The sequence below is a fragment of the Stenella coeruleoalba genome (assembly GCF_951394435.1).
Source record: "Stenella coeruleoalba genome assembly, chromosome: 21".
NCBI classification, from domain to species: Eukaryota; Metazoa; Chordata; class Mammalia; order Artiodactyla; family Delphinidae; genus Stenella; species Stenella coeruleoalba.
In genome coordinates this window covers 6,898,249-6,924,810 of record NC_137167.1, presented here as the reverse complement: position 1 = coordinate 6,924,810, position 26,562 = coordinate 6,898,249, and the positions used below count along the sequence as shown (strand labels likewise).

The 26,562-nt window shown below is 38.8% G+C and overlaps 1 protein-coding gene across 3 annotated transcripts; it reads left to right on the top strand.

Moving 5' to 3' along the window:
* Positions 1-1,069: 1,069 nt before the first annotated feature.
* Positions 1,070-25,876, top strand: DDHD2 (DDHD domain containing 2; the record flags this gene model as incomplete). 3 transcript variants are annotated; one of them, XM_079908959.1, is made up of 17 exons in its annotated part: positions 1,070-1,315; positions 2,559-2,786; positions 3,607-3,797; positions 4,589-4,678; positions 5,233-5,353; positions 6,489-6,578; positions 7,532-7,667; positions 9,501-9,709; positions 9,991-10,058; positions 10,716-10,838; positions 11,706-11,801; positions 12,844-12,972; positions 13,080-13,235; positions 13,512-13,614; positions 13,753-13,923; positions 14,628-14,790; positions 24,386-25,088. In XM_079908959.1, 16 exons carry the CDS (start codon positions 2,567-2,569, stop codon positions 24,465-24,467), a joined length of 2,148 nt encoding a protein of 715 aa, XP_079765085.1. In that variant the 3' UTR covers positions 24,468-25,088. The 3 variants fall into 3 exon arrangements, with proteins under 3 accessions (XP_079765085.1, XP_079765084.1, XP_079765083.1); XM_079908958.1 differs by lacking the exon at positions 1,070-1,315 and adding an exon at positions 25,763-25,876 and having other exon boundaries at positions 2,528-2,786; positions 24,386-24,493; XM_079908957.1 differs by lacking the exon at positions 1,070-1,315 and having other exon boundaries at positions 2,528-2,786; positions 24,386-25,094.
* Positions 25,877-26,562: the final 686 nt, after the last annotated feature.

Genomic DNA, 26,562 nt, shown 5'->3' with positions numbered 1-26,562 from the left:
TTTTCCTTTGTTTCTGCATTTTCTCACTTCTCTGATTAAACTTATTCTTTGGCTAAAGTTTTTCCACAGACAAAAGGCGGGCTGAGGACATGGGGTGAGGGGCAGGGACCGTGGGGTCCTGCTCCATTTCATCTGCAAAGAACAGAAGCTATTCAGGTGTTATAAATTTGAGAAGGTATAAGTAAACTTGTGGATAATTGTGTGTGGCTCTTAAACTGTAAGAGAATTAATCTGTTATTAAAAAATCCCTTTTAGTTTCCTTTTTCTCAGCTTTTGAAGAAATAACAAGACTGAAAAACATTCCCTGAACCCTTGCCCTATAATCTAGTTAGAAAATAGGGAAGTATTTTATTGCATGCCCGAAGGAATTGAAGTCTTCCAGAAAACTAAACAGGAGAGCTGGTAGGGCTACTACTTGGGGAATTCTTTTAACCTCTTGACCTCTGTTATGTCATCTTGCTGGACAAAAATATCTCATCTCCAACCCTCTTGCGGCTTTTGAATCCTGCCAAGATCACCTCTACATCTTTTAAAGATATCTTTTTGGCAGCTTCTAAATCCCAATAAACGCAAAGGAGAGGGGCAAAGACCCAGAGACGATCTTTTGTTCCCTTGCAAATGCCAATGGTATCCGTTCTCAGCACCCAGAAGTGGAGGTCTGGGTAGACGCAACTACCGCCAGCGCCTGTCCTACTTCTCACTAAGGGCATGGCATCCCGGCGTCCCTGCACCATCCCGGCCCATGAGCAGGGTTAGCCAGGGTACCACCGGGTCAGAGGTCTGTTTTCCCATCTATTAAGTGGGGAGGCTGGGTCATCTTGAAGAACCTTGCTTTCACTGCAATTTGAAACGCTCTCCACCTATAACGTCTCATTCCTCATCCCTGCCTTCTAAATACCTGAGGCCTTGCACCCAGACCCCGCGCGCGGGTACCGAGCGGAGGGCGCGCCGCCGGCAACACCCGCGTGCCCAGCGCTCCGATCGCCAGCCCGCTCGGAGGCGCACATCTCGCGCGATTCCCTCCACCTCTCGCGACACTTCCCGCCAGCGCCCCTGCGGGCCTCCACGCCCCACCCGTTTCCTCCACGCAGCGGTCCCCGTCACCTCACCTTTGCTCTTGTCAACCTTGCCCGCTGCTCGGCCGCTGGGAGCGCGGCGGAGGCCTGTGTTGGGCGCGAGCCCGGCAGGGCCGTAAGCTCCGCCCTGCACTGCTCCGCTCCGCCCCTCCTGGGCTCGCGGGGAAGGCCTCCTTTGGGGATATGTCGTAGCCCACTCAGCGAAGGCAGGAGAACTTGAAAGGCTGCGGGGCTGCAAGGTGAGTCTGCCGGGGCGCGTTGGGGGCGGCGGCCGGGCCCAGGGCTCCGACCGGCGTGCGGGTGGGAGGCACTGCGGGATGGAGATGCCAGGGGCAAAGGAGGACGCGACGCCCGAGGCAGGGAAGGGGGGCTGGGAGGACCAGCCCTGGCGGGGTGGGGGTGACAGCGGTTACAGGGACGCGGCCAGGGCCCCTTTTGCATCCACCGTGCCCGAAGGCACCGGGAAATTACCTTGTTTTCATCCACGCTCCGCTCCTCTCTGCGGGGCTGGACGCGGAACGGGGAGAGGTGTCCGCGAACCCTGAGGTCCCAGACCTGGGCTGCAGGAGGCCCGGGGTCGTGGGGAGAAGGGACACACAAAGTAGCGGAGGTAAATTCGTGCTGGGAAAAAAGATAAAGTGGCGGAAGCTGGAGAGCGTCCGCTCCGAGGGAGGCCGGGTGTTTGCGGTCCCGCTGCGCTCGGTGCTGAGATAGCGATGGTCTTGCCCGCGCCCCTCCAAGGAGCCTGGGTTTACTTTCGACGTCTGCAGTGTTAGTCTCTGCGAGTGTTAAAGGGGCGGAAACACACAGGTCACGGTCTTCCTTGAGGGAAGGAGGCTTTTGAGGTCAGTTGTTACTTTTCGTCTGAGACCTGGATGGTGCGAGTGGGTGCGCGCCTGCGCACAGTGGCCCCAAGCGAGGGTTCGCGTTTTCAGAATTTGTACCATAGTCTCTACTTAAGCACCCTTCAAGCATTGATAAAAAGTGACTGGTTCTTAAGTGAATAGTTTTATTTTCAGTAGTGTGATTCCAGTAGTCATGTAAATGTGTAATGACAAGGACCTGGAGCCTAAAACCAGGCGTTATTAAGACGGAGTACGCGTTTTTGCCTTGGGACCAGACTTAGATTGGAAATTGGGGTAAAATTTTTTTTGCAGTCAAGATTTCGACCATGTGTTTCTTGTGATTCCAGTTTTGTTTAATTAAAACCATGCAGTTTTCTGAGAGGATTGGAAGATCAGTGCAAAGTGGTTGGTCTAACTATAAGAAGCGTTTTGTTTAAGGCCTCCTTCCTCCAAAAAAAAAAAAAACCCAAAAACAAAACTAAAAAGAGCTGTTAATTTATGTTATTTCTGTTTTAAATTATGTAGCCCCCTTAGTTTTTTTTCAGAAATGACTCCTTAAAAATGACCAGTTTTGTGTGTGAACAGTTACACTGTTAATAGAAGGAAATGTTATTTATAGTTTTCTTTTGTCTTTTAGAGAAAGAAATGTCATCAGTGGAATCACACGAGGAACAATTGTCCCAGTCAGATCCATCCCCGTCACCAAACTCATGTAGTTCCTTTGAGCTAATAGACATGGATGTTGGCAGTTTGTACGAACCCGTTTCTCCTCATTGGTTTTATTGTAAGATAATAGATTCTAAGGAGACATGGATTCCTTTCAACTCTCAGGATTCACAGCAGCTGGAAGAGGCATACGGTTCTGGTAGGGTGAAAGCTATGACTTGTAATAGACAAGGACTTACTGTCATTTCTCTAAAACTATAATATAAAAGTCCTTATAGTGAGTGCTATTAGAAGTAAATTTTAGATCTTTTTCTAGTTGTCTCATAGCATTTTTTTTTTGCTTTACATTTTTTATACTTTCCAAATTTTACTTAATAATCTTTTCTTTTTAACATCTTTATTGGAGTATAATTGCTTTACAATGGTGTGTTAGTTTCTGCTTTATAACATCCTATAGCATTTTTATATAGAAGTTCTGCATTACTATCCAGCCAATTTATAATCAAGAATTTGGTCTGTATCTTGAAAACAGTACCTATTGTAATTCCTGCATAGTTAACCAATAATGTTTCTTATGTTTCAGTTTCTGTTTATGAAGAGTGTGGTGCGGGCAGTGTCACATTGCAAAAGAATGAATTCTTTCATTTTTCTCTTGTTTTTTCTTCTTTTATGAAACAAGAATGATGCCGGTTGCTACTTTATCATCATGATGGTCATTAATTTATCTTTTGGTCCCTTAAACAAAAAATTCAGAAAAGCTTTCTTGTATACATTTTTTTTTTTTTAAGGGACACTCCTATCTCTCCTTAGAAAAAGAACAAAACAGCGTTGGGTATTATTTTTTTCATGTTTCATTAAAACCAAGAATGATTTTGATGGTTTATAAAGTAGTTTAGCCAAGAAGAAACAGATCATTCGTGTGTTTTATAACATTATTGAGAACATAACTCAGAGTTGTATTTTGGGAGCTTTATTTTGCTATACTATGTACTTCATTTCCCCTTTCCACTCCTTGATAGGAAAAGACTGTGATAGGAGAGTTGTGCCCACTGATGGGGGCAGATACGATGTTCATTTGGGGGAGAGGATGCGGTACGCCGTATACTGGGATGAGCTAGCATCGGAAGTGAGGCGCTGTACCTGGTTTTACAAGGGAGACAAAGATAATAAGTATGTTCCATACTCGGAGAGCTTCAGCCAAGTGTTAGAGGTATTCCTGTGACCCTTTTACTCATTTTCTTCGTTGTGTTCTCTTATTTCATAATCTTTTCTTCCTCTTGTGACTTATTCTGTGAATTTACAGAGAGAGTTTGGTTCTATTTGCATCACAGTTCATAGCATTTCTTTTTGCAAGTTAGTTTCAGGATAAAGTAGTTTTATTTTCAAATTTTGAAATACTGTGGAAACTGTTACGTATTTAAATTAAAATTTTTTTTCTCTAGTGATCTTTGTGAATATTTAAACTGTGACCACAGGATTGGTCTTTTTTGCCTTTTATTTTTCTTGCTCTGAAAATATTCTGAAATTTGCTTTAAATTGGAGTAGGATATTAATATTATTGAACGAAATATATCAAAATGTGAACAATGATTATTTCTAGTCTTGATGATGGAATTGGGACTGATTTTTTTCCTTTGTCCTGTACTATTATCATAATTTTAAAAGAATTTTAAAATAAATTTGACAAATCAAGAGAAAGAACTTTATATGTAATGTAATCCTCATTTTATGGATAATATACATGCATTAACATTACTGAAAGAAATATATCAAAATGTGTACAGCGATTATCTCCAGTCTAGATGATAGAAGTAGAAGTGATTATTTTTTCTTTGTTCTATACTAGTACCTGTTCTCATTTTAAGAGAATTAAAATAAATTTGATAAATTAGAGTAAGATACTCTTATTGTAATTGTTTATCTAGCAGTATTCTTGTTAAAAAGTTCAGTTTTAATAGAAAAACCATTACAGAAATCTAATGAAATGTGTTTTTTTTTAAGGAAACTTACATGCTTGCTGTAACTCTGGATGAATGGAAGAAGAAACTGGAGTCTCCCAACAGAGAAGTTATTATATTGCACAATCCAAAGGTTAGCAAATTAATGCCCTTCTTTAACATTGGGATTAAAGGTTAATTGCATTAGTAAGAACTTAATTGGTTTCTTTTTCTGGGGATTCTTCGTAAGATAAGCTTTGGACATTTTTATATTGCATTCACAGTTATGAAACTTGAAGCTGTGGCTCTTACCATCATTTCCTCATTCAACTCTTACACAGAAGTTTTCTTAGGGAAAATTATGTCGCTGTGATTTAGAAAATCACTGACACATTATGTGGGCACCTCTTCCAGGTGTAGGGTATGGTTGAAAGATCTGTTAGCCTGATGAATTTTCATTTTCCTTTTTTTTTTTTTTTAGCTTTACTGAGGTATAATTGACAAAATAGTAAGATATTTAAAGTGTACAACATTAGCCTAATGTATTTTCAGGATTCTCATTTCAAGCTGTAGGAGTTGCATATCAAAACTCCAGTTGAGATTTGACTGTGTTATGTTTTAAAAGACCCGTTTCTACCCCTCAGAATGTATAAATAGAAGTGTCTTTAATGTAGAGTATGTTTATTGCTCTGATCTTTTTTATTTAAGCTTATGGTACATTACCAGCCAATCGCGGGGTCTGATGAATGGGGTTCAACACCCACTGAGCAGGGCCGACCTCGAACAGTGAAGAGAGGGGTTGAGAACATCTCTGTTGACATTCATTGTGGTAATGTTAATCATTCATTTTTTTCCTTATCTTCTGATATACTTATTTGTTTATGATTTAAATCGTGGTCTTTCTCTATGGCTTTAGATTACGTCAAGGCTTAAAAATGGTCTTTAATCAAATGGGCTTATTCTAAGTTAAGATTAGCATTACTTCATCTACTAAGAATCTTAATAGGTATAAAAATCTCTTTTAAAGTTGCTAAGTATATATGGTGGGATGGATAAAATTTGACAGTAGTAGTTAGGAGGTCACTAAGTACAAATGAACTGATTTAGTCCTAATTCTAAGAAGTGTGATTCCACCTGCTTGATTATTAATTTATTCCTGGTAACTCCTGAAGGTTTTCAACCAGGGAAAACTATTTTTCAGGGACCTTGATGGTTATCCATTGCTCTCTAGCTAGGGTCATTTATCGTTGGTTTTATAATATATTTAACTGGATTATAAAATTCCTTTCATCTTTCAGAGGAGATGGCTTGTCTCTTGGACAAAGTCGTAGACTTACTGTAATTTGAAAAGATGAGTTTAAAATTTCAGGCTTCAAATACATGTCAGATTTTATTGGTACAACTGATAAACACAGGATAGTAGGTAAAAGTATCCTGTCAATATTAAATTACTTGAATTTGGTAACTGCCCTGTGGTTAAATAAGAGCATATTCTTAGGAAATACATAATAAAATATTAAAGGGTTAAAGAGATGTGATATGTGCCATCTGATAATGTATGCAACCTGCTCCCAAATGGTTCAGAAAAATAAATGTGTGTGAATACACATACACATAGAGAAATAAAGCAAATGTGGTAAATGTTAGTGTTGAATCTGTATAAAAAGTACGTGAGAGTTTCTGTACTGTTCTTTCAAGTTTTCAATAAGATTGCAGTTATTTCAAAATAAAAAGTTGAAAAAACTTGAACAATTTTTTCACTGACTTATTACAAGATAAATAAGAAACAAAGTAACATCACTATATTTTTACTAAGTAGTTAAATATGGGACTATCTGTGTCTTTTAAAATATCTGCTCATATTTTAACTTGCCCGTTTCTATTGTCTACGCATTGTGAATGTTTGATTTTAGAATACATGACTCGTTATATAGAGTAATTTTTCTTTGTAATTTCACTTGTAGGGGAACCTTTACAGATAGATCACTTGGTTTTTGTAGTCCACGGGATCGGACCAGCCTGTGATCTCCGCTTTCGAAGCATTGTACAGTGTGGTAGGTTCGCAAAGCATGTCATATTAGATCATGTAAGGGGACTGTTAGTGCTCCTGTGAGTTGAGATGAAGTGTTGTCTTTAGCCTGTTGTCTTAGCTGCATAATAAGATTTGGAGAGATGAAGACAGGTGGCAAGGTAGTCAAGCTTCCCAGCTTAGACCTAAAGTGCTAGTAAATTCCCTAGGCTAATAGGTTTATATTCTTAACTAATAATTCTTGAGTGAATAAGCCCTCAAGTCTTATACAATTGTTTTATGATGTGATGGTCCTGTTTATAACCATTCTAAATTTAAAGGGAACCATAAATATATGACCATGAAGATAATATAGTTTAAATGAATAACAGAAGCTTCAACCATTTTTGTAATTCATACTGTGATAAACCTTATGATATTCTAATTGGAATATTTAGGTCATTAGTATAACTTGACTTTGAAAGGCAGTATTCATAGTCTAACTGCCCTAATTTGGGAGTCTGATCCTAATGGCTAATGCTTCTAAGCATAAACCTCCTAGAAGGTTAAGATCGATGCAATATGAATTCCAAACAGCAGTGTATCTTTTAAAAATTTAAAATATGGGGTAAACGTTGTTTATAAGAACCAGAAAGTTAGGATAGGAACCTGACTGCAAGGCCAATTGACATAGTCAAGTGGTTTTTTTAAAAAAATGGAAACAGTTCCCTTGACACGGCAGAAGTTTTGAAGTTACTGTGTGATTTTTTTTATATAAAAATGTTTTGTATAGTAATAGCAGTTTTATATTAAAGGAATGTCTTTTCCTACATGCACTGTTAATTTTTTCTTGACTACTCACTCTACTTTTGACTCGAGTCAATAGGTGCTATAAGCAGATATAGATGGATGTAGTATAATTAATTATAAGATCTGTTGCATTTTCACTCTACAAATTGATCGCTTCACCGTTAATGCATTGTTAATTTTCTTTTCTAGTTAATGATTTTCGCAGTGTTTCTTTGAACCTGCTACAGACGCATTTTAAGAAAGCCCAAGAAAATCAGCAGATTGGGAGGGTAGAATTTCTCCCAGTCAACTGGCACAGTCCTTTGCATTCCACTGGTGTGGATGTGTGAGTAGCACTTTACACCTTTGAGTTGCTAACTGTGACTGTAATGTTTTCTGATCATTGATATGCTTAGGAACATTTCTGCTATAGCTGGTCGTATATATAAAATTTTGTTCAACAGAAAACTTTTTGTACTTCTGTGTCTTTTTCTTAGAGGTACATTATTAAGTGCGGACCAGTCCCTTTGTTTAACTAGCTCGGGTTAGGAGTGGGGAGTTGTGTGTATCTTCTTCCAGTATGTTTTACTGGCTCGTTAGTGTTTACTATTACAGCTTTATTATTTCTTTAGCATAAAGCCAAATGTTGCTTTCTCCCCATAGTGTATAAGCATTTCCATCTTAAGATGTCAAAAGCCAATCTACCTCAAGATGCACAAAGTATTTTGTTGTTCCTTTTGTGATCACATTTAGATAATATTTGTCCAAATTTGGGGAAAAAAGGAAATTCCCAAATATTAAATTATTGGGTTTTATAACTTGAGGTATAATTGGTGCAATGACTTATAAGTAAGTGATGGCTTTCTTAAGTTGCAAGCTCAGAAGTTCTGTTTGTAAACTTTTTGGTAATGTCAGAGAAGGTTGCCTTATATTAAGGATATTCACTGTGGGCTCGCCAGAAAGAAGTATGTTCATGATATAGTTCTAGGATAGAACTAGGAGATGCTTCTCTGGTAGATAAAGGAAGTAGCATTGTTTCCATGCTGGTCTTGGAAATGGCTTTTCTGATTCCGTGTCTCTCAGTTCTTAATACCCTATGATTTGAGCATATTCCACGTGCCAAATGCTCCATTGTGGTGTTGCTTTTACTAGGTGTACAGAGTTCACATTCTTTCATATTTGAGCTGATGCTAAGAGGTTACTAGGGGCACATAGCTCTCTCTAAACTACAGAAGATGTTGAAGGTTTGAGGAGTCTTTCTGGGAGCTTTGAGAAAGCTTTATGTGGAAGCTGATTTATACTACGTCAACATGGTTTTCCTTTGCGAGATATGAGTTCTGTTTGTCCTCGGCATCTGGCAGTCTCACCTTCTTTCAGCTTTTAGAAATTCGGCATAGAGAGAGAGAGCTGATTCATTTATCATTTGATTTGTGATCAAAAAACCTTAATGCTGAGAATTCTAGGAAAAGCCTCTTTATCTTTTAAAAAACTTTATTATAGAGAATTTTGTACACAAAAGTAGCATATATAATGAATCTTCATGGATTGATTATGATTACCCAGCCCAACAAGCCTCAACATGTGGCCAGTTCTGCCCCATCCATATCTTCCGTGTACTGCCCATCCCTCCACTCTGTTACTTTTGGATAAAATCTTAGACATCATATCATTTCATCTGTTAAATGTTTCAGTTTGTATATCCTTTTAAGGATTAAAAAAATATATATAACACCATTATCACATCTAAAAAAATTCTTAATATCAGCAAATATACAATCAGTATTCAAATTTGTAATTGTCTAATAAATGTCATGATTTATATATACACATACATACATATACATGCACATACACACATAGTTTAAACTGGGATCATAAATTGCAATTAGTTGATGTCTTTTAAGTCTCTTTTAATCTCTTGATTACCTTTCTATCTCTTATTTTCTTGTAATTTATGTCTTGAGGAGGCTGGGTTTTTTGTCTTGCAGCGTTTCTCACACTGAATTTTGCTGGTCACATCCCTTTGGCTTCATTACAAATGTCTGTCTGTCCTCTGTTTCCTGTAAATTGATAGTTATCCCTTGTATCTTAATTTCTAAGTGTAATTTGGGTAATAACTTAGAGGAGGCTGTGGAATGTATTTAGGTTTTCTGCTTAAAATATCTTCTGTTTTTTTCAGAGATCTGCAGCGAATAACTCTGCCCAGCATTAACCGCCTAAGGCACTTCACCAATGATACAATTCTGGATGTCTTCTTCTACAACAGCCCCACCTACTGTCAGACTATTGTGGACACAGTTGCTTCTGAAATGAACCGATTATATGTACTTTTTCTGCAGAGGAACCCTGATTTCAAAGGGGGCGTATCCATCGCTGGTCATAGTTTAGGTAACGGATTCTTTGTGACCAGAGATGACTATCATATTTTAAGGATAGCTGGGTTTGAAGTACAGTGTCTTTTATCAGTATCAGATTCAGAGGTCTAGAACTGGTCTGTGATGAAGAATTTGGAAGGCGTTGGAAGGGTGGTGGTGGATTGGAAAGAATGACTCCCTACTTCATAGATTTTGCTTCATGGGTAATTGGCTTAATACTTTTTTTGTATGAAAGACAGCTATTTAGTGCTAATGCTTCGAAATTGTCCCTTCTTTCTTCTGTTTTACTTGTAGGTTCACTTATATTGTTCGATATCCTAACAAATCAGAAAGATTCTTTGGGGGATGTTGACAGTAAAAAGGTAATTTAGATGTTCAGATAGGTTCTTTTGTATGCTTTCTTAGTAAGAGTTTTTAGATTTTAGGCTTTTTGTTTTTTGCTTTGTCTCATACCATAATATTTACGTTTATTTTAATTTTAACAGACTTGTAATTATCTCTGTCATTCTTGGATGATAGAAGCAAGATAGTAGTATGCTTCTACAAATATTTGCCACATTCTAAAATAATTATAGGTATCTTATTTTTTCATTATAAATATGCACTACTGATCTGTTATTAGAGTTATAGAATCACTGAGTTGAAATGGAATTTGCATATGAGGAAATGAAGAGTGAATTGGATGCAAATTGATATAGTTTATAGAAATTCTGTTTGAAAGCCATCCTTAAACATTAATAAGAGCTCAGGGAAGGCTTTATTAATGATGATGATGAAGAATACTTTGATACTCATTTATTCACTCATTCATTTATTTAAAAACATACTAGGTTTCAACTGACTGCAAAAACTTAAAGATCAATCACATCTTAATTTATATTTCGTATAAATTACAATTTATTCAAAGTTAAGGTAGGTCTCTGTGGATATCTAACATAGTACTTTCCTTTATTGCAAAGTAATATTAATAAAAATCTGAATGAATTTAGAGAATACGAGCTTTACAATTTAATTTTTAGGATTTGCCAAGTATTTTCATGGATCAAGGAGACACACCGACACTGGAGGAAGATTTGAAGAAACTTCAACTCTCTGAATTCTTTAGTGTCTTTGAGAAGGAGAAAGTAGATAAGGAAGCTCTGGTAAAAATAATCTTTTAAAACTTTGCACTATACCATTTTCAGTATTTTTTTTAATAAATTTATTTTATTTATTTATTTTTGGCTGCGTTGGGTCTTCGTTGCTGCGCGTGGGCTTTCTTTAGTTGCAGAGAGTGGGGCTACTCTTCGCTGCGGTGCACAGGCTTCTCACTGCGGTGGCTTCTCTTGTTGCGGATTATGGACTCTAGGCGCGTGGGCTTCAGTAGTTGTGGCTCGCGGGCTCTAGAGCGCAGGCTCAGTAGTTGTGGTGCATGGGCTTAGTTGTTCCGTGGCATGTGGGATCTTCCCGGGCCAGGGATCGAACCCTTGTCCCCTGCATTGGCAGGCGGATTCTTAACCACTGTGCCACCAGGGAAGTTCCCCATTTTCAGTATTTTTATTGCTTCTTTTCATCGTACTGCTTGCTAAGAGCCTGCCCTTTAGAAACATTTTAGTCATAAATACTTCGTTATCATTAGTAATGCTCTTTAGCCTTATTTGTGTGCTTTTTATCATATAAAGTGATCTTTGCTTTGTGGAGGTTCAGAGTTCCGAGGAGCCATGTTAACAGCAATGGAGCAAAGACTAAAACACAGCAGAGCTCTGAAAACATGAGAGCAGGAATAAATGACCACTAACTTTTCCAACTCTTATTTTCTGTTATACCTTGTAGAGCTCTACTGTGGATATTTGCTTGTTTATTTGTTTTTGTTACCACTAGGGAGTCCTAGTCATGCAAAGCAAAGAACAACAGAGTGTTTAGGCCTTATTCCTCTCAGAGAACAGGGCGTTTACTTACTTATTTTTAGGACATTTAATTGATTTTAATTTGCCGAGAAATAAGAAAGATATTTGATTTTTTATGCTTAGGCTTTATGTACAGACAAAGATCTTCAGGAAATGGGAATTCCCTTAGGACCAAGAAAGAAGATACTAAACTACTTAAGGACCAGAAAAAATTCAATGGTATGTGCTTAATATAGTTTGTAGGATTAAACAGTTTTTTGACTTCCTTGTATCCTTGTGCTTTGTGAGGTGTTTAGTATAGGGAGCTAAGCAATTTTTAAAATTGACCTTTGGCTCTCTTTTCAGAAATTAAACACATTTACTTTATTGATATCTTTAAAAGTGTTATTAGCTTCAGAAGTTTTATTTCCCCTGGACTTCCACCATTCAATTTTTTCCTTTTTTTTTGTTTGTTTTGTAACTGCTTTATTGAAATATAATTCACAACACATACCATAAAATTCACCCTTTTAAAATATACAATTCAGTGGGTTTTAGTATATTTGCAGAGTTGTATAGCCATTACCACTATCTAATTCCAGAACATTTCCATCACCGCAGAAAGAAACATCATATTCATTAGCAGGCACTCCCTATTCCTCCCTCCTGTGAACCACTGATCTGTTTTCTGTCTTCATGTATTTTCTTATTCTGGATATTTCATATAAATGGAGTCATACAATATGTGGCCTTTTGTGACTGGTTCCTTTCACTTAGTATAATGTATTCAAGGTATAACCCCGTTGTAACAGTGCTTATGCACTGAGCATTTTTGGCCACTGATTCCTTTCCATAGTCTAATTAATTATTTTTCAACCTTTTAGCAGGTTGCTCAGTTCTGATTTAAGGCTGATAGAGACATACTACTTGCTTTGGTGAGAAAGGCATAGCACTTCATTGAACTCCTCAGCAATCCCCAACATTCATTCCACAGTGCTCTGTTATCGTTTTCTCTCATGATGGTTGCCTAAAGTTTCAACTGCTACCCAAATGGCTTTGTACAGCTTTCGTTATTTCCGAGCATGTAGGGATATCAATTCATAATTTAAGGCAACTTTTGTTTTCATCAGCTTTAGCTTGTTCTCTGAGAGATTCTTCTTAAAATTGTTGACTACCATTTCAAAACCTTCCCAAGCATCCTTTTAAACCAGTAGAAAACTGTATAATCCTTTGGGTATTTTCACTACATAGCAGTTCCACAGAACTATTTTTTATTCTTTAGGGTATTAATAGACCAACCCCGCAATCACCTGCAGGGGCGAATATGTCTAACATCCCCAAAGAATCGGAGTTCTGCAGTAGTACTAATGGTACTGGAAATGGTGAACATCTGGATGTTGGCATTGGGCAGGTAACAATACTAATTCTCTTTGGTCATTTTATTGTTTGCCGTTGGTATGGTAGGAACAGATGTAACTTTTGTTGTTAATGAGAGATGCTTTTATTTCCTCCTTCCAGGTGCCTGTAAAATACCCCCGGCTCATCTATAAACCAGAAATATTCTTTGCCTTTGGATCTCCCATTGGAATGTTCCTTACTGTCCGAGGCCTAAAAAGAATTGACCCCAACTACAAATTCCCAACATGCAAAGGTTTCTTCAATATTTATCACCCCGTAAGCATTGGACAGCTCTTGTGGTTTTACCTGACTATTAGGGCTTATTGGTAAAGCGCGTACGATATTCTATTGTGTTGATTTACTTTTTTCTATATTATTCTGTAGTAATGAGATAATTTATAATAGTATGAATCTGGAAGTGATGGGGCGGAACAACTACATTTTAAAAAATGAGCTTATAATTATTCTTGCCTGATACATAGCTCCTGAGACTGTCATTATCTTTCTTCATCTTCAGCAGAGGTATTTGTAGCTATTGTTTTTCCTATGTAGTTTGATCCTGTGGCTTATAGGATTGAACCAATGGTGGTCCCAGGAGTAGAATTTGAGCCAATGCTGATCCCGCATCATAAAGGCAGGAAGCGGATGCACTTAGGTAAGTCTTGAATATAGAACCTGATAATTCTAGACCTTCTGGTCAGTGCAAACCGACTGGACCTCATTCACTTTGTTTAGCTGTGTTGAACCCTTTTACCTCTGTAAACCATGTAATGTTCTTTTTCATATGTTTCAGAACTGAGAGAGGGCTTGACCAGGATGAGCATGGACCTTAAGAACAACTTGCTAGGTTCGCTGCGGATGGCCTGGAAGTCTTTTACCAGAGCTCCATACCCTGCCTTACAAGCTTCAGAAACTGCAGAAGAAACTGAAGCAGAACCTGAATCAAGTTCAGAGAAGCCTAGTGGTCAGTGACACTGTACATATTGATTTCCTGCACCAGGCCAGATAAGAGGGACTCCATGGTGTCTGGTTCTTATTCTCCCAGGGTCTTCTTACTTTCTCCTTTTTTATTGTTTAGGACCAATACTATGAGTCCTAATGGGCCTTCAGCTCTGCTGGTGTTTTCTGTCATCTAATAGCCACAAATTTTGGAAAAACATTGTTTGTGAGGGAAGATGTCAAGAGAAGCTGAGCATCTAGTAATGAGGCTTTAAACATTCCCCACTTGGGCACTATGGCAGTGCTGCTCAGAGCCTACGCTGTGAAGAACCTTGCTTTTACAGGGGAATGTCTGTGTATTCATGGGTTGGTTTTATTTTCCTGGCTGGGGACTAGCTAGGACACTTTTCCTCTTAATTTCACAGTTAATGTTGCATTCTTTTGCTTTAGTTTTCAATTGCCTAAGGAGTTCTAACCCTGTTTGCATTTAGTTTGTAAACCAAAGGCAAATGGAATTAGCCATTAAAGGTACAGGAAGGAAAAAAGGGATTGGATAAAATCAGTGTGCCTTGAGGAGAAGCTTTAAGGGGATTGGGAGGAGGAACATGAGAGAGAACTTTCTGAGCAGGGTAGCTCAGCCTACGGTAAAGCTGGAGCCTGAGGGAAAGCAAGGACAACCTTGGAGGGCTGGACGCTTTTATATTCTTATTACGGTTCTTCTGTATCCAGATGTTAGCACAGAAGAGAACCTTGTAGCAGTTAAACAAGAAGCTCCCCCCATCCATGTGGGAATGCTGAATGGAGGCCAGCGCATCGACTATGTGCTACAGGAGAAGCCCATTGAAAGTTTTAATGAATATTTATTTGCTTTACAAAGTCATCTATGCTACTGGTAAGTGTTGTTTTTTTAAGTCTACCTTTTTAAAAAATTAATTAACTTATTTATTTTTTTATTTTTATTTATTTTATTTTTGGCTGTGTTGGGTCTTCGTTGCTGCGCGTGGTCTTTCTTTAGTTGCGGCGAGCGGGGGCTACTCTTCGTTGCTGTCACGGGCTTCTCATTGCGGTGGCTTCTCTTGCTGCAGAGCATGGGCTCTAGGCGCGGGCTTCAGTAGTTGTGGCTTACAGGCTCTAGAGCGCAGGCTCAGTAGTTGTGGCACACGGGCTTAGTTGCTCCACAGCATGTGGGATCTTCTTGGACCAGGGCTCGAACCCGTGTCCTCTGCATTGGCAGGAAGATTCTTAACCACTGCGCCACCAAGGAAGCCCCTAAGTGTTTGTTTTTGTTTTGGAGTTTTTTGGTCTTAATTGTTTGTTAAGATTTCTTCAAATGACATGAGTGTGTTGTTTTGTAATTGTCTGAACAGGAAATCATTCTAATCCCAAATGTACACTGGCCTATCTCCTTTTTCTACATCTATCAAATATCTGTGAAATAATTAAGACTTATTTCACTAAGCATGATATTCTTTAGGTCCATCCACGTTGCTGCAAATGGCAGAATTCCATCTTTTTTTACGGCAGAGTATTATTCCATTGTAATATATACCACATTTTCTTTATTCATTTGTCTGTTGCTGGACACTTAGGTTGCTTCCATATCTTAGTTATTGTGAATAGTGCTGCTATGAACATTGGGGTGCGTGTATTTTTTCAAGTTAGTGTTTTCGTTTTTTCTGGATATATACCCAGGAGTGGAATTGCTGGATCATATGGTGGTTCTATTTTTATTTTTTTGAGGAGCCTCCATACTGTTTTCCACAGTGTCTGCACCATTTCACATTCCCACCAACAATGGACAAGCATTCCCGTTTCTCTACATCCTCGCCAGTGTTGTTATTTTGTGTTCCTTTTTTTTTTTTTGCGGTACGCGGGCCTCTCACTGTTGTGGCCTCTCCCGTTGTGGAGCACAGGCTCCGGACGCGCAGGCCCAGCGGCCATGGCTCACGGGCCCAGCCGCTCCGCGGCATGCGGGATCTTCCCGGACCGGGGCATGAACCTGCGTCCCCTGCATCACCAGGCAGACTCTCAACCACTGCGCCACCAGGGAAGCCCTGTGTTCCTTTTGATGACAGCCGTTCTGACAGGTGTGAGGTGACATCTCATTGTGGTTTTGATTTGCATTTCCCTGATGATTAGTGATATTGAGCATCTTTTCATGTGCCTGTTATCCATTTATGTGTCTTTCTTGGAAAAATGTCTATTCAGGTCTCCTACCCATTTTTTGATTGGGTTATTTGTTGTTTTTTTTTTGATATTGAGTTTTATGAGCTGTTTATATATTTTGGATATTAACCCCTTATCACATATCATTTGCAAATATTTTCTCCCATCCAGTAGCTTTTCCTTTCATTTTGTTGATGGTTTCCTTTGCTGTGTAAAAGCTTTTAAGTTTAATTAGGTTCCATTTGTTTATTTTTGCTTTTATTTTTTTGCCTTAGGAGACAGATCCAAAAAAATGTTGCTGTGATTTGTGTGAAAGAGTGTTCTGCCTATGTTCTCTTCTAGGGGGTTTATGGTCTCCAGTCTTACATTTAGGTCTTTCATCCATTTTGAGTTTAGTTTTGTAAATGGTGTGCAGAAATTTTCTAATCTCATTCGTTTACATGTAGCTGTCCAGTTTTCCCAGCACCACTTGTCAAAGAAACTGTCTTTTCTCCATTTTGCATTCTTGCCTCCTTTGTCATAGATTAATTAACCATAGGTGCATGGGTTTATTTCTGGGCTCTTTATTCTGCTCCATTGATCTATGTGTCTGTTTATGTGCCAGTACTAATCTGTTTTGATAACTGTAGCTTTGTAGTATGGTCTGAAGTCGGGGAGGGTGATATCTCCAGCTTTATTCGTTTTTTCTCAAGACTGTTTTGGCAATATGGGGTCTTTTGTGATTCCATATAGATTTTAGGATTATTTGTTCTAGGTCTGCGAAAAATGTCATGGGTATTTTGGTAGGGATTGCATTAAGTCTGCAGATTGCTTTGGATAGTATGGCCATTTTAACAATATTAATTCTTTCATTCCAAGAGCATAGGATATCTTTCCATTTCTTTGTATCATCTTCAGTTTCCTTCATCAGTGTTTTATAATTTTCAGAGTGTAGGTTTTTCACCTCCTTGGTTAAGTTTATTCCTAGGGTATTTTATTCTTTTTGATATAATTTTAAATGGGATTTTTTTCTACTTTCTGTTTCTGATAGTTCATCATTAGTGTATAGAAAAGCAATAGATTTCTGTATATTAATCTTGTATCCTGCAACTTTACTGAATTCATTTATTAGTTCTAACAGTTTTTTGGTGGAGGCTTTAGGATTTTCTATATAAAGTATCATGCTATCTGCAAATAGTGACAGTTTTACTTCCTCCCTTCCAATTTGGATGCCTTTCTTTTTTTCTTTTTTTTTTTCCCTGATTGCTGTGGCTAGGACTTCCAATACTATGTTAAATAGAAGGGGCAACATTAGGCATCTTTGTCTTGTTTCTGAATTTGGAGGAAAGGCTTTCAGCTTTTCATTGTTGAATATGATGTTAGCTGTGGGTTTGTCATAAATGGCCTTTGTTATGTTGAGATATGTTCCCTCTATATCAACTTTGATGAGAGTTTTTATCAAGAATGGATGTTGAATTTTATTAAATGCTATTTCTGTGTCCATTAAGGTGATCGTGTGATTTTTGTCCTTTCTTTCGTTGATGTGGTATATCACATTGATTGATTTGTGAATGTTGAACCATCCTTGTGTCCCTGGAATAAATCCCACTTGATCATTGTGTATGATACTTTTTTTATATTGTTGGATTCAGTTTGCTAATATTTTGTTGAGGAGTTGTGCATCTATATTCATCAAAGATATTGGCCTGTAATTTTTTTTTGTATTGTATTGGTCTGGTTTGGGTATCAGGATAATGGTGGCCTCGTAGGATGAATTTGGGAGTATTTCCTCCTCTTCAGTTTTTTGGAATAGTTTAAGGATAGTTGTTTGCTCTTCTTTGTATGTTTGCTAGAATTCCCCTGTGAAGTCAGTTCTGGACTTCTGTTTCCTGAGAGTTTTTTTAAATTACAAATTTAATTTCACTAGTGTTTGGTCTGTTTAAATGGTCTGTTTCTTCTTGATTCAGTCTTGGCAATTTTTATGTTTCTAGAAATTTGTCCATTTCTTCTAGGTTGTCCAATTTGTTGGAATATAACTGTTTATAGTATCCTTTTATGATTTTTTTATATCTCTGTGGTATCGGTTGTAATTTCTCCTTTTTCATTTCTTATTTTGTTTATTTGGGTCCTTTTTCTTTTCTTCTTGGTGAGCCTGTCTAAAGGTTTATCCTTTTTGTTTATCTTTTCAGAAAACCAGCTCTCATTTTCATTGATCTTTTCTATTGCTTTTTTTAATCTCTATTTTATTTATTTCCTTCTCTGATCTTTATTATTTCCTTCCTTCTGTTGACTTTGGGCTTTGTTCTTCTTTTTCTAATTCCCTGAGGTGGTAGGTTTGTTTGAGATTTTTCTTATTTCTTGAGGAAGGCCTGTATCACTATAAACTTCCCTCTTAAATCTGCTTTTGCTTCATCCCATAGATTTTGGAGAGTTGTGTTTCCATTTTTATTTGTCTCAAGGTATTTTCTGATTTCCTCTTTGATTTCTTTATTGACCCATCATTTTTTAGTAGCATGTCATTTAGTCTCCATATGCTTGTTCTTTTCCCATTTTCCTTTCTGTAATTGATTTCTAGTTTCATACCATTGTGGTCGGAAAAAAGCTTGATATAATTTCTATCCTCTGAAATTTGTTGAGACTTGTTTTGTGGCCTAACATGTGATCTGTCCTGGAGAACATTTCATGTGCACTTGGAAAAAATGTGTATTCTGCTGTTTTGGAATGTAATGTCCTGTAGATATCTGTTATGTCCAACTAGTCTATTGTGTCATTTAAGGCCACTGTTGCCTTATTGATTTTCTGTCTGGATGATCTGTCCATTGATGAAAATGGAATGTTAAAGTCTCCTACTATTACTGTGTTATTGTCAGTTTCTCCTCTTATGTCTGTTACTATTTGCTTTATATATTTAGCTTCCCCTGTCTTGGATGCATATATGGTAACAAATGTTACATCCTGTTCTTGTATTGATCCCTTTATCATTATAGAATGCCCTCCTTTGTCTTTTGTTATAGCCTTTGTTTTAAAGTCTATTTTGTCTGATAGGAATATTGCTGCCCCTGCTTTCTTTTCGTTTCCATTTATAGGAAATACCTTTTCCATTCCCTTATTTTCAGCCTGTGTGTGTCTTTAGCTCTGACGTGAGTCTCCTGGAGGCAGCATATAGATGGGTCTTGTTTTTCATCCAGTCACCCACCCTGTGTCTTTTTTAAAATGTATTTATTTATTTTTGGCTGCGTTGGGTCTTCGTTGCTGTGCATAGGCTTCTCATTGCTTTGGCTTCTTTTGTTGAGAAGCGTGGGCTCTAGGCACGCAAGCTTCAGTAGTTGTGGCACGTGGGCTCAGTAGTTGTGGCTTGCGGGCTCTAGAGTGCAGGCTCAGTAGTTGTGGCGCACGGGCTTAGTTGCTCCGCAGCATGCAGGATCTTCCCGGACCAGGGTTCGAACCCGTGTCCCCTGCATTGGCAGGCGGATTCTTAACCAGTGCGCCACCAGGGAAACCCCACCCTGTGTCTTTTGATTGGAGCATTTAGTCCATTGACATTTAAAGTAATTATTGATAGGTATGTACTTATTGCCATTTTATTACTTGTTTTCCGGTTGTTTCTGTAGTTCTTCTGTATTCATTTCTTCTTTTTTTTCTTCCTTTGTGGTTTAATGATTTTATTTAGCAGTATGCTTGTGTTCCTTACTTTTGTGTGTGTGTGTGTATGTTGTAGTTTTTTGATTTGTGATTACCGTGGGGTTCTTATATGTTGACCTATATCTACTTGTGTTAAACTGGCAGTCATTTAAGTTCAGACATATTCTAAACAACCTACGTGTTTTTACTCCCCTCCCCTGCATTTTGTGGTTTTGATGTTATATTTCACATCTTCACGTTTATCCCTTAACTGTTTATTGTAGTTATAGTTGCTTTTACAGTTTTTTTGTCTTTTAATCTTCATACTGGCTTATTTAAGTGGTTGATCCTCAGTCCTTACTATGTATTTGCCTTTTCTATTGGGATTTCCCCTTTTCTATAGGTTCTTACTTCTTTTCCACTTAGAGAAGACTTTTTAACATTTCTTTTAGAGTAGGTTTAGTATTGATGAACTGTTTCAGTTTTTGCTTGTCTGAGCAGTTCTTTATCTCTTCTTCAATTCTAAATGATAATCTTGTTGGGCAGAGTATCCTGGGTTGCAGGTTTTTCCCTTTCAGGACTTTGAATATATCGTGCCACTCCCTTCTGGCCTGCAGGGTTTCTGCAGAGAGATCAGCTGATAGCCTTATGGGGATCCCCTTGTATATGACTCTTTTTTTCTTGCTGCCTTCAGAAGCCTCTCTTTACCTTTTGCCATTTTAATTGTTATGTCTTGGTGTGAGTGTGCTTGGGTTCATCTTGTTTGGGACCCTCTGTGCTTCCTGTTCCTGGGTATTTGTTTCCTTCAGATTTGGGAAGTTTTCAGCCACAATTTCCTCAGATACATTTTCAATGCTCTGCTCTCTCTCTTCTCCTTCTGAGACCCCCTATAATGTGAATGTTGGTACATTTAATGTTAGCCCAGAGATCTCTTATACCGTTTTCATTTTTTAAAATCTCTCTTTTCTTTTTGCTGTTCTGATTGGGTGATTTCCATTATTCTATGTTTCAGATCACTTATGTGTTCTTCTGTATCACTCAGTCTGCTATTCAGTCCTTTTAGTGTGTTTTTTTTATTGCAGCTATTGAATTCTTCATTTCTGATTGGGTCTTTTTTATATATTCTAGTTCCTTGTTAAAATTCTCACTATGTTCATTTATTCTTGTCCCTAATTCAGTTAACATTTTTTAATTAACTGTTCTGAATTCTTTATCTGGTAAATTGTTTATTTCTGTTTCATTCTTTTTTCATGGGTTTTCTTTTGCTGTTTCAATTGAGAGCAGTTTGTCTGCCTTTTCATTTTGCTTAACTTTTTCTGTCGCTATGAATTTAGGTGAAACAGTTACCTATTGCAGTCTGAAAGGGGTATTCTTATGTGGGAGCATCCTTATACAGGCTGTGTGTGCCCAGTGCCGTTGATGGGAGAGCAGGATTTGATGACACGGACAGAGTCGTCTTTCCTCAGCTATCACCTTAGTAGGGGGTGGAGCTGGATGTGAGGTGGGACTTCCCCTCTGCTCAGTGGCTGTCACCATGCAGTTGGGGACAGGGTCTGATCCTAAGTTGCTGGAGCCAAAGCCCTGATGGTCCGGCCCAGGCTGGCTCTGTTCCCTTTAGGTGTGTTTCCCAACCTCCCTGCACTGGAACCCTTGCCCCAGAGCTGGGGAGGGCAGACAAAAGTGGGGCCCATGTGGGCTCTCTGCAGACAGAGGTCCAAGCTGTCTGCCATGTGCAGCCTTGGGTGCATGTCCCCTTTGCCCCTCACAGTCGATCACTGCCCCCAGCCTCCCCTGTCTTGTTATGGGGCCACACTGCAGGGCAACTGGGGCCTGTGTGGACTCTTGGCATATGCTGGGGTGTAAGCCGTGGGGTAGGGGCCGCCGTCAGAGTTCTGGGCTTCTTCTGATGCACTGCTTGAGTAAGTACCAACAGTGGCAGCTGACACCCCACCCAGACTCTGCCCCATGCCCGGGTTGCCTGTGCATCCCTTGGCTGTGTTTCTCCCTGTCGTGGCGGCCCTAGATGCTGTGCAGTGGTGCATCGTCATGGAGCTGAGCTGTGCACCCAGGCGGGGAGACCTGGCAGCCACTAGAGCAGTCCTCCCACTGTACTCTCCGCCCTGCCTGGGGGCAAGCCAGCACGCACGTGCTCCCACAGCCCTGCTGCCCTCCAGCTAGCCAAGGGGGCTCGTCTCCCCTGATTAGGACCCCAGGACTGGGGCGTTGAATCTGAGGCTCTCACTGCTCACTCCTCAGGGTGGGTCTCCGCCTGTGCATTCTCCCTTTTCCTCTGAGTCCCCTCCCAGTGGCACAGGTCCCAACCTGATCGCTTTCCTTCCCATCCTAAACGATTACATGTGGATCTTTCTTACAGCCTTGGTTGTACAGGAGTGTTTCTGCCAGTTTCCATCCCACATACAGATGTACTTTTGATGTGATTTTTTGGGGGCGAGTTCCACGTCCTCTTACTCTGCCACGTTGATCGATCCCCCTTGCTGTCCATATATCTTCTTTAGTGAATTGTCTGTTGAAATCTTCTGCCCATTTAAAAAATTGGTTTATTTCATTATTAAGTTTCAAGAGTTTTCTACATTTTAGTTACAAGTTCTTTTCAGATATACTTTTTTTCCTCAGGATGTGGTTTGGTTTTCATTTTTCTGTCAAGTAGGTTTTGAAACGCAGTTTTTTATTTTGATGAAGTCCATTTTACTGAAGTTTGTGCTTTTCTGACATATTTAAGAAATCTTTGCCAAATCCAATGTCATTAAGGTTTCTCCTTTGTTTTAGAAGCTGTGTCATTTTAGCTTTTACATTTAGCTCTGTGATCCATTTTGACTGAGTTAATTTTTAAAGATGGTGTGAGGAAAGGATTGAGGTTCATTGTTTTGCATGTGGTTTTCCTGTTCTAGCAACATTTGTTGAAAAGTTTATTCAGATGGAGAAACTGTTGACTTGCCTTGACTCTGTTTTGTTCCACTGATCTGTTTGTCTGTCCTTATGCCAATAAAACACTGTCCTGATTACTGTAGCTTTATAGTAAGGCTTAAAATTAGGTATCATGAGTCCTTCATCTTTGTTTTTCCTATTCGTAGTTATTTTAGGTATTGTAGGTCCTCTGCATTTCCTTATACAGTGTAGAATGAACTTGTTAATTTCAGCCAAAAGGCTTTTTAGGAATTTTGATTGTGATTGCATTTTATCTATAGATCAATTTGGGGGAAGAATTGACATCTTAATAATGCTGAGTCTTCTGACCCACGAACACAGTTGTCTCTCAGTGTATTTTGGTCTTTAGTTTCTCTCAGAAGTGTTTCGTGGTTTTCAGCGTACGTATCATGCACTCTATAATTCGTATTGCCCTCCTCCTATTATGAGTAAGGTTGAGCATCTTGACATATATTTAAGGACCATTTTAATTTTCTTTTTGGGGAGTTATCTGTACCCTTTATTCTCTTTTATATTGAAATTTTGGTCTTTTTTTAATTGATAAATCTGTGATACGAGTTGCAAATACCTTTTCCCCAGTTTGTCTTTGACATTGTGTACATTACTTTTTGCTAAGTAGAAATTTTGATTTTTACGTAGTCAAATTTATTTTTTCCTTTTTTGGCTTCTGGAATTTGTGTCATACTTAGATTTTCCTTGCTCTCCAAAGAATTCCTTACCACAGTTTATTCTGATATTTTAGGGTTTCATTTTTACATATAAATCTTTGATTCTGTTCAAATTTATCCTAATAATAAGGTGAGGATTGATCCAAATCATTTTCAGGATAGCTATCCAGTTGTTGCAACACTGTTAATAGATTTGAGGTTCTAACTTTATTGTATTAAATTTCTATGAGTATTTAAGGCTATTTCTGGACTTCCTGTTCTTTTCTATTGATCCATTTATTTATGCACCAGGATCACACCATTTTAATATCTGGTTTAGCTAATCTCTCCTCACTGGTATAGGAGGAAGGAGTTTCTTAACCTGCTGTCTGTGTATGGAACTTGTGGGGAATAGAAAAAAGTCTATGAGTCCAGTGAAATTCTATTTATAATTTCGGGTATATATGTATATGGTATCTTTTCTGGGGAGTAATCCATAGGTTTCATTAGATTCTCAAATAGATCCATGACTTTAAAAATGTCAAACCTTAGATCTAGAAAAGTGTTTGAGCCATATACCCTTATGGCAATCCACGGATGCTGTATTTTTATAATCAAATTTCTTTACAAACTGGATATAAGTAATTGCTTGTACACACACTGAATAATATCTGGAAGATGCATGAGAAATTGATAACGTCAGTTGTCAGAAGTTGGGGACTAGTGGTTAAGAAACAGTGAGAAGGAGACTTCATTATTATATCCTTTTATATCTTTGATTTTTATTCATATGATTGTATTGGCTTTTTGAAAAAGGTGAATAACATTTAAAAAATTAAGGTGATGAATTGGACGACTCTTCCATGTTGTTCCAAGAATGAGTTCTGTGGAAAGGGAGGGCTTGGTCATTTACTACTGGCTTTTTTATATTATAGGACATAATGCTAGACTTATTTGTTATAAGGTTACCTTACAAACCACTGCCAGTTACATCACCTCTGAGTCAGATTTTTTTTAAACAGTAAAAAATGAACTCGTAAGGTGGTTGTGTAGATTGAGATGATACATGTAAAGCATCTAGTACGAATGTTAGTTTCTTCTTTTTACAACATAATTTTTTCTCTACAGGGAGTCTGAAGATACAGTACTGCTGGTCCTCAAAGAAATCTACCAAACCCAGGGTATCTTCCTTGATCAGCCTTTACAGTAAAAATGAACCACCTATGGCTGCTTAATGTAAGTTTTTAAATGTCATGTATGCAGCATATTACATGTGACGAGGAACTGTGGAGCCTCAGCTCTTCCTACATATTAACATGTGATGAGGAACTGTGGAGCCTCAGCTCTTTATAAATATACTTTTTGTTGCCTGTCACCAAGATCCAGGTTATTACTCATTTTTAGAGGGACCCTGCTTAAAATTCATGGGAAAAAAGCACAGTAGGCCACTTAGAGAAAGGTTAGTGTATGTTTGTTTTGTTAGCGACTTGGTCCAATAATACTTGCCATTTTTAGGATCTAAACTCAGAATCTTAATAGTTGACCATCTGAGAGTTACCAGGGCAACAGTTACAGCTTTAAGTACAAACAGCTCATCCTGGGATTTATGTTGCTCAGCCCTTTAGATGTGTAGTTAGGAAGTTTGTGTGGCAGACTCTGGCGTTCTCTCTGGTCGCCTTCCAGCGTGATGACCTCTTCAACTCCCTCCCTTAGACGGGCACTGAGGGGTCCTTCCCCAGAACACCTGCCTCTTTGTTGCTGCAGTTTTTTCCTCTCCTCAGCGGCCTCATTTCCTGCAGGTTGCCAGCCTTGCTCACCACTGGGGTCTTAGGAAGATAATCTTCCTCTCTGGAAGTGAGTGGAAAAGCAAAGGGAAGACCCTGTTACTTTTTACCACTGGCTTCAGAGAAACACTTGCCATTCTTGCTTCATAGCTGGGAGTGGTTTGCATCTTTAATACTTTGATGATGGTATTTAGGTACCACATTTTTTTTAACATCTTTATTGGAGTCTAATTGCTTTACAATGGTGTGTTAGTTTCTGCTTTATAACAAAGTGAATCAGTTGTACATATACGTATGTTCCCATATCTCCTCCCTCTTGCGTCTCCCTCCCACCCTCCCTATCCCACCCCTCTAGGTGGTCACAAAGCACCCAGCTGATCTCCCTGTGCTATGTGGCTGCTTCCCACTAGCTATCTGTTTTACATTTGGTAGTGTATGTATGTCCATGCCACTCTCTCACTTTGTCAGAGCTTACCCTTCCCCCTCCCCATATCCTCAAGTCCATTCTCTAGTAGGTCTGTGTCTTTATTCCCATCTTACCCCTAGGTTCTTCATGACCCTTTTTTTTTTTCTTAGATTCCATATATATGTGTTAGCATACGGTATTTGTTTTTCTCTTAGGTACCACACTTTATTGTTTATTACTTGAGATGGTATAAAGTCTGAGTTTTTGTTTTGGGTTGGGTATAAATTTTTCTAAGAAATTATTGCTTATCTTTAGAAAATATTCTAATCTGGAAGTGGACTCCTGAGATTCAGAAGGCATTTTGGGGTCTGCTCATCGCTCATGGGTGTTCTCTGCATTTGAAGGCCAAGTCTAAGTGAATGAGGGAGACTGGTGGCCATCAGATTCTCTTGAGCCAGCTTTTATTTCCTACACGTACTGTATGAAGAAAGACTAAAATCTGTAAATACTGTTTACTCTCTCTACAGCTGACTGACAGATTTATTGCTAGGAATCACTGACGCTGTTCATTGTTTCCACAGCTGTTTGAGCTGCTCTCAGAGGACAGTCTAAAGTGGACAGTTTAGTTCACATCAGGTGCATCTTTATAAAGCAAAGATGTTATATATGCTAGACCTGCCCTTTTATATCATATCATACTTCAAACTGGGAGACTCTAGACAAAGTCCGACTTAGTTGTTAGTTCTTGAGGGTTATAAAAGCGGACAGACCTGAAATTACACAGCTTTGACTGCTTATTAAGTGATGAATAAAATGTTTCAGTGGTGCATTGATGGTGAAATAGAATTTGTGTAAGCCATCTGCCACAGCTGCTTGGGTGAAGGGAGTATTGAAGAGTGTCCTCTTCAAGCACACAAACAGCGTTGCCTCCTTAGGTACCCGTAGTGCAGGTCGCTATGGAACAGGCTCCCGGCACAGGCAGTGTTGGTAGATCTGGCTAGGGGGAAGTGTTCCTTATTCTGAAAGACAAACCTGCGTCTATGGGGCCAGGAACAGCTGGTGCAGAGTCAGTGTCAGAGCGTGCAAGTGAGATGCACCTTGAAGAAGACGAGTGA